Source organism: Camelina sativa, chromosome 7, assembly GCF_000633955.1.
Source record: "Camelina sativa cultivar DH55 chromosome 7, Cs, whole genome shotgun sequence".
Classification (NCBI taxonomy): domain Eukaryota; kingdom Viridiplantae; phylum Streptophyta; class Magnoliopsida; order Brassicales; family Brassicaceae; genus Camelina; species Camelina sativa.
Genome location: NC_025691.1, coordinates 33,379,275 through 33,393,509, shown reverse-complemented (window position 1 = coordinate 33,393,509; position 14,235 = coordinate 33,379,275). Strand labels below are relative to the sequence as shown.

At 39.9% G+C, this 14,235-nt stretch overlaps 8 protein-coding genes across 11 annotated transcripts in view; 3 read left to right on the top strand and 5 right to left on the bottom strand.

Moving 5' to 3' along the window:
- Window positions 1-147, bottom strand: part of LOC104704054 (ubiquitin-conjugating enzyme E2 28) — a 2,350-nt gene extending 2,203 nt beyond the window's left edge. For 2 of the 3 annotated variants that reach the window (XM_010420176.2, XM_019228152.1), the window contains exon 1: window positions 31-145. The gene's annotated coding sequence lies outside the window, so the exon portion shown is untranslated. Of the gene's footprint in view, window positions 1-30 lie in introns of all 3 variants that reach the window. The other variant, XM_010420175.2, reaches the window with a different exon arrangement.
- On the top strand, window positions 323-779 carry LOC109125700 (mitochondrial import receptor subunit TOM7-2-like). Its single transcript, XM_019228153.1, has one exon. The coding sequence runs from the start codon at window positions 403-405 to the stop codon at window positions 652-654; it is 252 nt and encodes an 83-aa protein (XP_019083698.1). The 5' UTR covers window positions 323-402; the 3' UTR covers window positions 655-779.
- LOC104704053 (putative inactive receptor-like protein kinase At1g64210) lies at window positions 774-3,369 on the bottom strand. The gene is made up of 3 exons (XM_010420174.1): window positions 2,609-3,369; window positions 1,594-2,086; window positions 774-1,508 (listed from the first exon to the last, which is right to left on the bottom strand). The coding sequence occupies exons 1-3, from the start codon at window positions 3,293-3,295 to the stop codon at window positions 898-900; spliced, it is 1,791 nt and encodes a 596-aa protein (XP_010418476.1). The 5' UTR covers window positions 3,296-3,369; the 3' UTR covers window positions 774-897.
- On the top strand, window positions 4,143-5,973 carry LOC104704052 (V-type proton ATPase subunit E3). Its single transcript, XM_010420172.2, has 6 exons — window positions 4,143-4,398; window positions 4,670-4,770; window positions 4,941-5,115; window positions 5,204-5,400; window positions 5,503-5,602; window positions 5,714-5,973. Exons 1-6 carry the CDS (start codon window positions 4,297-4,299, stop codon window positions 5,750-5,752), a joined length of 714 nt encoding a protein of 237 aa, XP_010418474.1. The 5' UTR covers window positions 4,143-4,296; the 3' UTR covers window positions 5,753-5,973.
- LOC104704051 (6-phosphogluconate dehydrogenase, decarboxylating 1, chloroplastic-like) lies at window positions 6,903-8,614 on the top strand. The gene has a single exon (XM_010420171.2). It carries the CDS (start codon window positions 6,998-7,000, stop codon window positions 8,459-8,461), a length of 1,464 nt encoding a protein of 487 aa, XP_010418473.1. The 5' UTR covers window positions 6,903-6,997; the 3' UTR covers window positions 8,462-8,614.
- On the bottom strand, window positions 8,648-9,518 carry LOC104704050. The gene is made up of 3 exons (XM_010420170.2): window positions 9,274-9,518; window positions 8,954-9,089; window positions 8,648-8,856 (listed from the first exon to the last, which is right to left on the bottom strand). Exons 1-3 carry the CDS (start codon window positions 9,435-9,437, stop codon window positions 8,800-8,802), a joined length of 357 nt encoding a protein of 118 aa, XP_010418472.1. The 5' UTR covers window positions 9,438-9,518; the 3' UTR covers window positions 8,648-8,799.
- On the bottom strand, window positions 9,633-12,808 carry LOC104704048 (uncharacterized protein At5g41620-like). Of its 2 annotated transcripts, none has more exons than XM_010420169.2 (3): window positions 12,102-12,808; window positions 11,301-11,426; window positions 9,633-11,213 (listed from the first exon to the last, which is right to left on the bottom strand). In XM_010420169.2, the coding sequence occupies exons 1-3, from the start codon at window positions 12,507-12,509 to the stop codon at window positions 9,864-9,866; spliced, it is 1,884 nt and encodes a 627-aa protein (XP_010418471.1). In that variant the 5' UTR covers window positions 12,510-12,808; the 3' UTR covers window positions 9,633-9,863. The 2 variants fall into 2 exon arrangements, with proteins under 2 accessions (XP_010418471.1, XP_019083695.1); XM_019228150.1 differs by having other exon boundaries at window positions 11,301-11,422; window positions 12,102-12,378.
- On the bottom strand, window positions 13,391-14,220 carry LOC104704047 (dirigent protein 5-like). The gene has a single exon (XM_010420167.2). The coding sequence runs from the start codon at window positions 14,135-14,137 to the stop codon at window positions 13,589-13,591; it is 549 nt and encodes a 182-aa protein (XP_010418469.1). The 5' UTR covers window positions 14,138-14,220; the 3' UTR covers window positions 13,391-13,588.

Here is a 14,235-nt window from a genome sequence, read left to right as displayed (position 1 = left end):
AAAAAAAAAAGGAGTAAAAAGCTTTATTACCTCAAAACAGATCCTCCAAAACTCGCTTCACGATTCACTCCTGCAGCAGATGATTTTGAGAAAGAGACAGAGAAGAAGAGAGAACCTTTTGATTTGAGAGACCTAAAAGCAATATTATATAAAATAATAATAAAAAAGAAGATATTTATAAGAGAGACCTCCAGAAATAATAAATGCCAGCTATTTTCCAGCCAGCCAGAGAATAATTAATTATTATTGGATATAAATAAATAAATAAAAAGGAGAATCTCTGAGTGAGGTAGAGTGTTTCATACATGCTTTAAAAAGGGATTAGCCTTAAACCCTTAGGGTTTTCGTCTTCCCAAGTACTACTACTGACTGACACCAAGAGAGAGAGAGAGATCAGAATCAATGGCGGCTAAGGGTCCGTTGAAGCTAAAATTCAAAGCAAAAACAAAAGGATCAAAGGGGGCATCATCTTCTTCCTCCTCTTCCTCCTCCTCCTCTGTGTCTTCCAAGTTCGAGGTCTTCAAGGATTGGACCAACTGGTCATTGAAGAAAGCCAAAGTCGCCACTCACTATGGTCTCATCCCTCTGATCATCATCATCGGCATGAATTCAGATCCTAAACCTGATCTCTTTCACCTTATCAGTCCCTTTTAATCCTCCGATTCAATCTTTTAGTTACTACTTTCCCCAGATTTGGTCTGTGTTTTTCTTTCGATATATGAAATGGATTTGTAATTTGTTTCTGAATTAATTTATAATTCAAAGTTTCATTCTTTTTTTTTTTTACAAAATCTGCTCTGTTTACTGTAACCAATCACCACTCAAATAGCATTCACTTCTCAGATTCAATAAAAGAATTGCTTTAAAAGGGCTACAAGTAACTTTGTGTTCGTTCTCTCATTCTGCATCAATTGATCGAATGTCTTCAATCATTTTCAAAACTTGAGATATATGAGGTCGATCTTGTTGCTTCAGAGCAACACAAGCCAATCCTATTTGCAACATCTCTACCATTTCTTCCTCAAAACCACCTGATTGACTCAATATCTCCATATCAAAAACCTCCCCTGTCCACTCATTCGCCACCACATTTCTTATCCAGCTAGCTAAATCCATGCTTTCGCCTTGTGTTGTTGTTGCTGTTTTTGGTGCTAAGCCCGCTGGACTCACCGGTGATTTCCCTGTCAAGAGCTCGAGTAAAACCACTCCGAAGCTGTATACGTCTGAAATCTGTGTGCTTCTTCTCGTGTCTGTTATTTCAGGTGCCTGGTAACCTGAAGTAAGGCAAGTGGTTTGAGGCAGAGATCTCATGATTGTCGTCAAGCCAAGATCGCCTATGCAGCCATAGCATTGTGAGTCTAAGAAGATGTTTGAGGACTTGATGTTGCCGTGGATGAGTTTACCATTGTTCCCTTCATGGATTTTAGCCAGCCCTCTTACTGCCCCCGTTGCTATTCTTAATCTTGCATCCCAATCTAAAGGTACTCGCTGATACCTTGCTCTGATTCCTGAAATCAAAGTTGGAACTTTTTGTTGTTTACTCATTCTGCTTTTGACTAAACATAAGAATGAGAAAGTGAAAGAGTAACTAACCGTGCAGCATCTCGAAGAGGCTTCCTTGACTGTAATAGCTATAAACAGCGAGCTTATCATCTTTGGAATAGTAGTAAGCCTTTAGCTCAGCTACATTCTCATGTCTGATCATACCAATGATCTCCATTTGCTGCTCAAACTCTCGTCTTCCAACTACAACTTCCTTCAGTCTCTTCACTACGACTGTGCTCATGTCCTCCATTGTTACCATATAGGTTGCACCAAAAGCACCCTTCCCCAAAACTTCTGCTGATGAGGTTAGCAAATCATCTAAATCAAAAGAATGGTTCCTTCCACCGAAATAGATGATCTTCCCGCCTTCTTCAGTGTTATCATCTCTAGACGTCCAGTTTCCTGGAGGAGGAGAAGACGAGTCTCTCTTCCTCAGTTTCCCTGGGAAGCATTTCTTCCGTAGGCAGCAAGCGATCATTATAAAGGAGAACCCGAAGACACCTAACACGCAAGCTGCAGCCAGAATCAGCAGGAAAGCAACCTGGTTTAACCCGAAAGGAAGCTTGTGGTGTTGTTTCTTCTGCCTGCCAGAAAAGGCTGAACTTTGGAATCTTTGAAGAGACTTTGGTATTGTACCGATGAGTTTGTTGTTGGACAAGTTGAGTTGACTCAGCTTTGGAAGATCAAGATCGGGGATTTCTCCAGNAAACTCTCGTCTTCCAACTACAACTTCCTTCAGTCTCTTCACTACGACTGTGCTCATGTCCTCCATTGTTACCATATAGGTTGCACCAAAAGCACCCTTCCCCAAAACTTCTGCTGATGAGGTTAGCAAATCATCTAAATCAAAAGAATGGTTCCTTCCACCGAAATAGATGATCTTCCCGCCTTCTTCAGTGTTATCATCTCTAGACGTCCAGTTTCCTGGAGGAGGAGAAGACGAGTCTCTCTTCCTCAGTTTCCCTGGGAAGCATTTCTTCCGTAGGCAGCAAGCGATCATTATAAAGGAGAACCCGAAGACACCTAACACGCAAGCTGCAGCCAGAATCAGCAGGAAAGCAACCTGGTTTAACCCGAAAGGAAGCTTGTGGTGTTGTTTCTTCTGCCTGCCAGAAAAGGCTGAACTTTGGAATCTTTGAAGAGACTTTGGTATTGTACCGATGAGTTTGTTGTTGGACAAGTTGAGTTGACTCAGCTTTGGAAGATCAAGATCGGGGATTTCTCCAGAGAAGGAATTGTTTGCGAGGTTCAAGACTCTAAGGCTGGTCAAACCCGAAAGAGAAGCTGGGATGCTTCCGTTGAATCCATTGTTAGAGAGATCAAGAACCTTGAGATTCTTCAACTCGGAGAGAATCGATGGTAAAGGACCAGAGAAGCGGTTGTGTTGTAGATAGAGATGAGTCAAGTTATTGAGATTAATGAAATCAGAAGGGAAGTCTCCGGTGAAATGGTTCTTTCGAAGGCTTAAAACCTTGAGAGAAGAGAGACGACTGATGGTGAAAGGAGGAATCAAACCGTTGAATCCAACCGCGGGTAATCTAACGGATACAACTCGATCACGGTTTGCGTTGCAGGTAACTCCGGTCCAGCGATGACAAACCGGAGAGCTCTGATTCCAAAGGAGATGAGAAGAACTGAAATGAGACAAGAAATCAAGCAAAGCTTTCTTGTCGTCTTCAAGAGTCTGAGATGATGAAATCAGAACAAAACAGAGAATCAAAGAGAAGAAGAAGAAGAAGAAGATATGCATTGTGAAGAAACTAGTTTTTTTAGTTTCTAACTGTAAAAAAGAAAAACAGAGAATTATTCTTTAGCTTGAGAAGTTTGTAAGGGTTAAAAAAAGAATTATGAAAGTGAGGTTTCAAAAGATACGCCGGCAGGTTTTAGCCGGCAAATAAAACAAAAAGTCTTCACTTTTATAAGCAGAGAAAACAAAAGACACGTTGGCTTCAAAGCATTTTCACACTAACGGCTAATATATCTCTTTACTGGTAAGCATGTAACGTAAGCGCGGAAAAATTCAGAGGTTTTTGGCTCACAAAATAATTAATAAGAGTTGTTAATTTTTGAGAATTTCTTTTATCTCTAATTCATTATTTATAATCATATCCAAAACTGTTGACAAAAAAAAAGAAAAGAAATCATATTCAAAAACTATAAGTGGTTAGAAATTTGCTTTTTTGCTAATAAATGTGACTAGGACTTAGAAATTGGGACAGATACACACAATGACACCAATAAAAAAGGGCTTGATAAAATTTTGAGTGAAAAAAAAAAAGAAAAGAAATTAGTGATTATAGCCACAAATTAGTGATTACAAATAAATAATACTCCTTACAAAGAAAAAAATAAGAAGATAGATTCACACGTACATAGTATTATTTTAAGAAAAATATATACAAATACATCTATTGTATATAGTTTGTAAAATTTAATGTTATAATGCATATGAAAATAAAAATGAGATTTGTTTTTAAATAATATGATTAATGTATATTTATTGACATAAAAATGAGAAACACGTGACGTGACGTGAGTGAGATGTGGATGGTTCTAGAGTCTAGACTTATTCTAGTCCCAATCTAGTTGGATGAAAAACGTAACTGCTGGTTCTGCGACCAAAACCCACCATAATAACAACGAAGACGAAACGGCTTCTTCATCATCCATATACATCTCTTCTCTACTCTATTACAACAACAACATCTCTCACACTGGTTTTGTAATTCTCTCCGCTAAGAGGCGAAAAAGATGAACGATGCCGAAGTTGTCAACCAGATCCACCAGATGGTTAGCTTTATCCGCCAGGAAGCTGAAGAAAAGGCCAATGAGATCTCTGTCTCCGCCGAAGAAGTCCGTAAACTCTCTCTCTCTCTCTTTCTCTCGATCACTACACTGCACAATGGATTGTGTGACCATGTTGATCTTTTTTCTGAAAATTTGTTGACTCCTGTGTGACTATTACACTTGGTCTTTGGATCTTAAGATTTTTCCTGTTCTGAGATTCTATTGTGTAGTCAACAAGTTCATAGGCGCTATGGGGTTATTTCTGATCTGAGCAAAAGGTTTTGATATAACTGTGTGTGTGGTAATGTGGTTTCGTTATATGTGGTTGATTTTACAGGAATTCAACATTGAGAAGTTGCTGCTAGTTGAAGCAGAGAAGAAGAAGATTAAACAAGAGTATGAGAAGAAGGAGAAACAGGTCGACGTCAGAAAGAAGATGTGAGCTCTCATCTTTCTCACTCTCCTCCTCCTCTGTTTGTCCTGAGATCTGATAATTATGTGTTCCTCTTTGTTTCTTTAAGAAAGATAGATAGAGTGTGGTTATGTCTCGATTTTAGGCCACGGCTAATTGTATATGTTTGCTTTGTTTCTTGCTTGTTCTGTAACAGTGATTACTCAATGCAACTGAATGCGTCGAGGATCAAGGTTCTACAAGCTCAAGATGACATTGTCAATGCAATGAAAGAAGAGGCTGCTAAGAAACTCTTGAAAGTTAGCCAACATGGCTTTTTCAACCTTCATCACCATCAGTATAAACATCTCTTGAAAGATCTCATTGTTCAGGTTCTGATCAGTCTTCCGTTTCAAACAAAGCTCATTTTTTCTCTGTAATCGTTCTCTAAATTTTGTGTTTGGGATGTGATTTTTGTAGTGTTTGCTTAGGTTGAAAGAGCCTGCAGTGTTACTGCGTTGTCGTGAAGAAGATCTTCACATGGTTGAGTCTATGCTGGATGAAGCGACTGAGGAATATTGTGAGAAAGCAAAGGTTCATGCTCCTGAGATTGTTGTCGACAAGGACGTTTTCCTTCCTCCTGCTCCTTCAGATGATGATCCTCATGCTCTTTCCTGGTAAGTTTCCATCAAACCAAAACACTAGAAACTATGAAAGAACCAAAAATCTAATACCAAATTAATGACACTTGTGGATATATATATATATATATATAACAGTGCAGGAGGAGTGGTGTTGGCTTCTCGTGATGGGAAAATCGTGTGTGAAAACACGCTTGATGCGAGGTTGGAGGTTGCCTTCCGCAAGAAACTTCCCGAGGTCAGACAAAAATCCCCCATTTGCTCTCCTAAATTTGCAAAACTCTTCCCATTTGTCTTCCAATTTGATCTTCTTCTAAGCATTTTAGCTTTTTTTCTTGAATGTGTGTAGATCCGAAAGTCACTCATTGGCAAGGTTGGTGAAGCTTGATGAATGACTCCTCCAACTTTATATATAACCAAGAAAAGTTTGTGGCTCTCCATTTATCCATTTGTTTCTATTGTCACCATTTTTTTTTTTGAAACTTTGTGTAATGTACTTGTTGATGGGCATTGGACTTTTGTTGTTAACTGTAGTTCAATATTTGTTTGGGTTTGGTGATGTAATAATAATAATAAAGTGTAAGTTGCTCTACTGGTCACTTTTTTGTTGATGTGCGTGCAACAAAGCGTCCTAGATTTTAGTACTAGTCCTTACTGACACATGGTTGATTGCAAGAAAGGAACAAAGCGTCACAAGAGGGTCAAAGTCTCCTCCTTCTTCGTTACATTCACATACAACACTCACTAGGATTTTTTCCAATAAATAAAGTGTAATCTTTTTGGTTTAAAAAGTCGACTTGTGCTCTCATAATTTGGCTACATACCATATCGATAGGTTTGGTTACCGGTACTTATGAGAAGTTGTTGTTCCCACCAACTAACGATAAAGGATGTGTAAGGTTTCAACATTTCCGTATTACAATCGTATAAAATATAAAAACACAAATCACAAATATACGTATTGACATAGTTTAAACACGACAATAATTTGTGCTTTTGACATAAAACTGGATTACTAGCTACTTAGCTAGATAGAGAAGTTTGGTCCTTTGGTCGAAAAACTCTTGTCATGTTTTTAATTCATCCACTTAGACACTCGTATATGCAAAAGTTGTCCGACCATTCAACATCGTGAAAAGGCTAATAATAAATATCAAGTTGATGTAAAATAATTGAAATACATGAAGAGACCAAAAGAAGAGGTAGCGTCCAACTTCAACATGGACACTACGTACCATATTTGATAGTAGTATATTAAAAGATCATTTCACAACATAATCTATAATCTATATTAAATTTGAAACATGATTAGAGATTAAATAAATCCAACACCCCCACTAAGTTGGATGTAAAATAATCAAAAAATGATTGTTACAGTTTTTGGAAGGTGGTACCAATTTCGGAATCATATTTGAAACCAAACGACATCGGTTCATAGTACCTACCAAACGACGGCGTTTTTAAGAAAACATTGAGATCATCGTTTTCGTTTGTCCCTTGGCTCCATCGACGAGTCCGTCCAATTTCACAGTATAAATATCTCCGCCCCACTCTCTCTCATCACTCTACTACCTCATTTTCTCTCTCTCTCTCTCTCTCCACAAAAGAAGATCCTCTCATCAGCTATCTCCCAATGGAGTCCGCAGCTCTCTCCCGAATCGGTCTCGCCGGACTCGCCGTAATGGGCCAAAACCTCGCCCTAAACATCGCCGAGAAAGGTTTCCCGATCTCAGTCTACAATCGAACCACTTCCAAAGTCGACGAAACCCTAGATCGAGCCGCCGTCGAAGGAAACCTCCCAGTCTCAGGCCAATACTCTCCTCGAGATTTCGTCCTCTCGATCCAACGGCCTAGATCTCTCATCATCCTCGTCAAAGCTGGAGCTCCCGTTGACCAAACAATCGATGCCTTCTCCGAGTACATGGACCCCGGAGATTGCATCATCGACGGTGGTAACGAATGGTATCAGAACACAGAGCGAAGGATCTCCGAAGCTGAGAAGAAAGGGTTGCTCTATTTAGGTATGGGAGTCTCCGGCGGCGAAGAAGGAGCTCGTAACGGTCCTTCGTTAATGCCTGGTGGCTCGTTTCAAGCTTACGATAACATCAAAGACATTTTGGGGAAAGTGGCAGCTCAGGTTGAAGATGGACCTTGTGTTACTTACATCGGAGAAGGTGGATCTGGAAACTTCGTGAAGATGGTTCATAATGGGATTGAGTATGGAGATATGCAACTGATCTCTGAGGCTTATGATGTGTTGAAGAACGTTGGCGGATTGAGCAATGAGGAGCTTGCGGAGATCTTCACGGAGTGGAACCGAGGTGAGCTTGAGAGTTTCTTGGTTGAGATTACTTCTGATATATTTAGGGTTAAGGATGAGTTTGGTGATGGTGAGTTGGTGGATAAGATTTTGGATAAGACTGGTATGAAAGGTACTGGGAAATGGACTGTTCAGCAAGCGGCAGAGCTTTCTGTGGCGGCTCCTACGATTGCTGCTTCGTTGGATTGTAGGTACTTGAGTGGATTGAAAGACGAGAGGGAGAACGCTGCGAAAGTGTTGAAGGAAGCTGGTTTGAAAGAAGAGATTGGTTCTGCGTCGAGCGGAATCGATAAGAAGAGATTGGTTGATGATGTTAGGCAAGCTTTGTACGCTTCGAAGATCTGTAGTTATGCTCAAGGAATGAATTTGCTTAGAGCTAAGAGTTCAGAGAAAGGTTGGAACTTGAACTTCGGTGAATTGGCTAGGATTTGGAAAGGCGGGTGTATCATAAGAGCTGTTTTCTTGGATAGGATCAAGAAAGCTTACCAGAGGAACCCGGATTTGGCGAGTCTTGTCGTTGATCCTGAGTTTGCTAAAGAGATGGTTCAGAGACAAGCTGCTTGGAGGAGAGTTGTTGGTTTGGCTGTTTCTGCTGGGATAAGCACGCCTGGAATGTGTGCGAGTCTTGCGTATTTCGATACTTATAGACGCGCTAGATTGCCGGCGAATCTGGTTCAGGCACAGAGAGATCTCTTTGGAGCTCATACTTATGAGAGAACCGATCGCCCTGGTGCATACCACACCGAGTGGACTAAGCTTGCTAGGAAGAACAATTGAACACTCCATTGACAGCTGTTTTTTTATTTTTCATAGAACCCTTTTAGTCTTGCTTTTTTTTAAGCATGGATACTGGGATTCAACACCACATTGTTTCACGAGTATTTTGTTCAGATTTCAGAATAATAAAATGCAGTAACCTCTATTTTTGTTTACATCTTTCTTTTGAATTTGTCAAACCATCTATGAAGGGTTGGTTCTAAACATCCGATGACCGGTTACAATGATATTTTGAACATTGTTCAACTTGGATGATCTGTTTATTAACGGTGTTGGAACAATCAAAATCAAATAAACCAAGACATAATTCGAACCGAGAAAACTCAAGAATTGAGAACCTATGAAGGTTCATAGAGGCCGAGGACATGACCATCAAGACATCTCACAGAAGCAACCTGAAAAGAAACCCAAAAAGGAAAGATTTCAAAATACATTACACAAAAGATAAACAATGAGATTAGAGCTGTTTTTGCAAGATAAGGTTGCATTTACCTTGCCATGGACCTCGTATTTGATAGAGCCATCAAGTTCAGCTCCTAATTCCATAAGTTTTGAGATTGTTGTATTAATGTCCGTCACAGTAAAAGATAGTAGCGAAGAGTATCCCTTCTCACTCATCACATGCTCGCTGCATCAAAACATTGACTTTATCTTTGTAGTGATCTAACAAACATTCCTCAATAATATCAAAGCTTTATCATCATAGAGGACAGTAAGTTGAAGGCAACCAAATCGAAAACTACTCTTCAGGGCAAAAATAAAAATGTCATTGAGGCAAATGATCGAACAGGTTATAGGCATTAAGGCAATACCTGGGAGATTGCATAAGAGCTAGCCTGAGAGGACCAGAGTGAAGTTCAGCCCAACGTAAAGTGACGACATTGACGGAGAAATCAAGACCTTTCTCGTAGAATCGAGCCGCTTTTGGTACGTCTCTGTGTAGCTGCAAGATCCACCTAAACGACGCCGTCGCCATCTCTCTCTCTCTCTGTGTTTGGGAGCCGAAGACAAACGATAACTTGATAACAGAACCACCAGAAATAACTCAAACGACGCCGTTTCAGCTCTTTATTGTCTCTTTAAAAACTACGTTCAAAAACCAACCCATCATATTCACACACAACTCTTTTCTATTGTCCGAAACAAAAATCAAGAATACAAAATTCAGAGATGATCAAATCAAACTGATATAAAACAGATATACATTTATACATAGTTACAAACATGTAGCTCTACAGATGCGTACGATTCACATATGAACATATATATCCACACATGGAACTTTCTCAAGTTCTGTCTATTTCCGACAACAACAATCTCAGCTCTGTTCCATTTCCGAGTGACCGAGTCTGACCATTTCACCATCAGCAATGGATCTCTTCCGATACAAATTACTGATAGCTCACTCCTTGAATACTCGAACCCGTGGCCTCGAACTCTTTGTTCTCGCTTCGCTTAACTTAGCCATCAAAGTGTTGTCCTTTACTCCTTGTGGCACACCAAGATCAGGTGTTATTACGGTTCTCGTATTCCATTGACGAACCGGGCTCTCTCGTCTCCTTGATGGATAACTGCAAGAAGCTTCATCGAGTTCCCGAGTTTCCGACAATAACCTCCGATGAGTTCTAATCATTTCTCCAACTACATTGTTCGGTTCTTTAGAACATTTATCAGTTTCAGGCTGATATTCAACGGCTCTAGCTTTCTTTTTCTCATTAGAAGACATAGCCCACGCCATTTGATCCTCGAACTTCACTTGTAAACTCGAAGGACTTTGGTTCCGTCTCCTCGGTTTTTCACCAGACACAACAACATCTGCCTCCTTTGTTAATTCCGGTTTCTCAGTTTCATCGCCCAATCGTGGTGGCTTTGCAATATCACCAACATGTTTCTTGAGCTCAAAACAATTCGAATCGCTTCCGCCAGAATCTTCTTCCTCCTCCTCCTCCTCCTCACGGTCTACTTCCCAAATCGGGGCGCTCATGGCGTTACATGGAACTGACTCAAGTGAACTCCGGCGGTTCCTCGCTGTTTCATTAGACTCTACGTTCTGTTTAGTCGTAAGAAATGTCTCTATCTCAAACTCGAGCTTCTCCAACGCTGATCCGTTGCCACTCTGAATCCTTTCATCAAGCCATGATTCAGCAATACAAAGAACCATCTGATGATCTTGTTCATCCCAACCTCTCCAGTTCTTATCCAACTTCTGCTTTAAACCATGAACCTCCCTTTCGTAACTCTTGATCCCTTTTGCAAACTCATCACATAATCTCTCCAGAATCTTCTTTGACTTAGTCCCTCTCTCCATCTCCTTAACGCAGTCAGACAACGTTGACTTCACTTCCGAGAGCTCTTTTGCCAATTTCCTATACAAACTCTCATAACGTTTCTTCAATCTACGCTCATCTTCTAGCGATTGACCCGCAGCAGAGCTTAACCGATCGTGTTCCTTCGTGTCTTTTGACAGCTTTTCTCCCGCGAGTTGCTTCACGAAATCATCCATATCGCGTCTATCAGCTTGCTGACATCTGAGAAGCTCTTTGATCCGGGCACGTGAATGAGCAAGCTCGGTTTTTAAAGATTTTATCAAGGAGATATTAGCCGAATGCTGCTCCTCGAGGCTCCAGATTTTGTTCAGTACTTTAAGAAGTTCGGTAGATGTCTTGAGATTGTAGTTAGGCTCACCACCTCGTCTCCTTCCACGAAACTCCAACGAACTTCCCGGAGAAACTGCTGCATTATATGGAGCAACCTGAAGAATGATCCATCTCAATACTACTAATCCCAAGAAGTGAGATTACCATAAAATAAAATAAGAGTTTGGACAGAATGTGAATACCTCGAGGGAGCTATCGTAGCTTGTAGGAGATACCGGCCGCAAAGCATGGTCGTTTCTTTCGATTAAATGATGATGCTTCATCAGCATTTGACCGATCTGTCTCCTTATACTTCCTGCACTCTCTGGCTGGGACACAAGAACCACAGCAAAATTGTTAAATGGAAGAATGAAAACCAGAAAACTGATTCTTTTACTGAACTGCATCCATCAAAAGGAAAAGCCAGAGCAAGTGAGTAAAAAGAACCAAGTAACTGTGGTTGCACTAAAGATCACAATTATAGATAGAATCCCCCATCACCTAACCTAATCACAGCTTATAAGAGAATCCTCTGCAGGACTTAAGAAAACAAAATCTAGTAATCAAGAACCAAGCACACATGAGCTTAGAATCAATGGCAATATTATTGGCTTATTGCCTTCACTTTCAAAACTCCAAAACCAAGACAGAGCAATTGGGAAAATCCTAAATTTAGCCAAAAACTAAAAACCTCTGAACCAGAAACAGAGCAATTAGGCAATTCCAGAACACTTATCACCAATATAAACTTTGGAAAAAACCCAAAACCCAGAACCAGAAGCAGAACAATCCACCGGTTCATCACAACCCAAGTCACAAAATTCAAACTTTCAAGGGCAAAACGATACATTGTCAAAAAAAAAATATCCAAACTTGAGCAATGCCCAACCCTAAAACAAATCAGCTCCATGGAATAAAATCAACTAAAAAAGACCAGACTAATCAAAGGCTAAATCACCATGTTGTAGTCTCTCCAAAGTTCTATGAGAGTAGAAGAGAGAGACCTGATGATCAGTGAGATCAAGACCATTAGTTTTATCTACAATCGCCGCCTTTCCATGGCCGTGACGGAGACGACGGTTACTCGGACCGGCAGAACTGTACGGAACTCGGTGCATTCTAGTAGCAAGAGGAGGAATCCGGTGGTCGTTGTCGTCGTAATACTGATAAAATTCCCAGAGAGAAGCAGCGAGCTTTCTAGATGAGAAATTAGAGGAAGAAGAAGAAGAAGGGTTGTTAGGGTTGAAGCTAATGTGCGCAGGAGTGCAAGGTCGGCGAAAGACACTTCTATGGCCTACAAACACAGCTCTTCTTCTTAACTTTTCTATAAATCCCTTCCCTTTTTGCCCTTCTCCTTCTCCTTCTTCTTCCCCTCCACCATCTTCATCTTCTTCTCCTTCTTTACTTTTCATTTCTTTAGAGCGCGGCTCACTAAACTAAACCAAAAGTTTCCGCCTTTTCTGTAACTTTTTTTCTCTCTGTCCATAATCATAGAGACGGAACCGTTCATGACTTCATGACATGAAGTTCATGTATTTAATTTTGGATCATGGGGTGTTTTTATTTTCTTCTTCTCAGGAAGCAAAATTGAGAAACTGTTACAATCACTCACTCGTCTTATTATTTAATTTTGGATCATGGGGTGTTTGAGTTCCTCGTTAGACCATTTAATTTCATTATTTGATTTGATAAAAACATCTGATATGCGGCAGTAATAAATAAATTGGTACTACTTTTTAATCTTATGTACATGTATAATCTAAATGTAGGGATATATATAATTATAATGTATTGGAGACCGAGTATTGTTTATTTTATTGAGAAAAAAAGAAAGAAGAATGTGCGTGTCACAGTCTGTGGACAGAGGGTAAAGGCTTCACACGTATTCATGTGTATTGGGATGCTGCACAAGTGTGTACCTCTTCTCGGTGTTTACAAATTACATGTGCTTCTGTGATTACATGTTAACAACAGTTTTTCGAAAAAAATTAAACATCTACATTTTCACTAATCTTTTGTTAACAATGTTATATTTTTATTGGAAAATGAAATGGTTTGGCTTTACAATGTACGAGCCCTATGGCTTTGACTTTTTGAGTCCTTCCGTTATTATCCGAAATGGTCCTGCCTAACTTGGCTACTTTGTTGAAACACATTTTTAGAATTTAAAGTTAAAATATTGTTTCAAGACACTAACTATTAGAATATCAAATTGTTTAGTGACATGTGACACAATTATACTTGACTAGTGGTGTTGTAGATATATTTTTCCTACTTTTCTATCATCGCATGATATTGTAAAACACGGTGTAAGTTTTTATCAAACAACACATGACAAAACAAAATCATTTACATATAATACATCAAACCGCAAATTGAACTGAAAACATAAAAATCTCAACTTAAACTTATTCGATGATCAAAAGTTTCAAAGTAGCTAGTCAGCCACTCTCTCTCTCTCTCTCTCTCGAGAACCATTTAATGGTCTCTCTTAGTAACAGTCATAGAGTTTGATATCCATCTTGACCCTAAAATACTTAGCACCTTCAAAGGTATCAGTCTCAAACGTAACAATCCCCCGAGACATGAAAAAATCACCCGTACCTCCGACCACAGACAAATCTCTACTCTTCACCATCATAAGATCTGCTCCCATAATGTTCAACGTGCCTTTGTGTTGAGTCGAGTTGAAGACGAGCGTGTACGCGAACCACGCGTTGTAATCGTTCTTCATGTCGTAGAAATAGAATCCTTGAGCTCGCGCCACGGGTTCGGATTTAAAGTTTTTGTCTATGGTCATTGGATCGTCGAAGATCACGAGTTTCCCGAATTTGAAATTGCCGAGGCCAGGCGGGCTGGTAATGGCTGCAGAAGTCGCGTTTTGCACGTCGTCCACGCCGAACATTATGTCGTGGTAGTAGAGGACAAAGTTCTTGCACGGTTTTGGTTGCGATTTGGATGGTTTTCGACCTGATACGACGGTTTTGGATAGAACAAGAAAAATAAATAAGAAGAGAAATGATTTCATTTGGCCTACCATATTTGATAAAATGTGTATTTTTAAATGCAAATGTGAGAGTGGACAATGAGAGAGTGATTTTGTCGAAGAAGAGTGATGGGTTTATATAATACAACTTG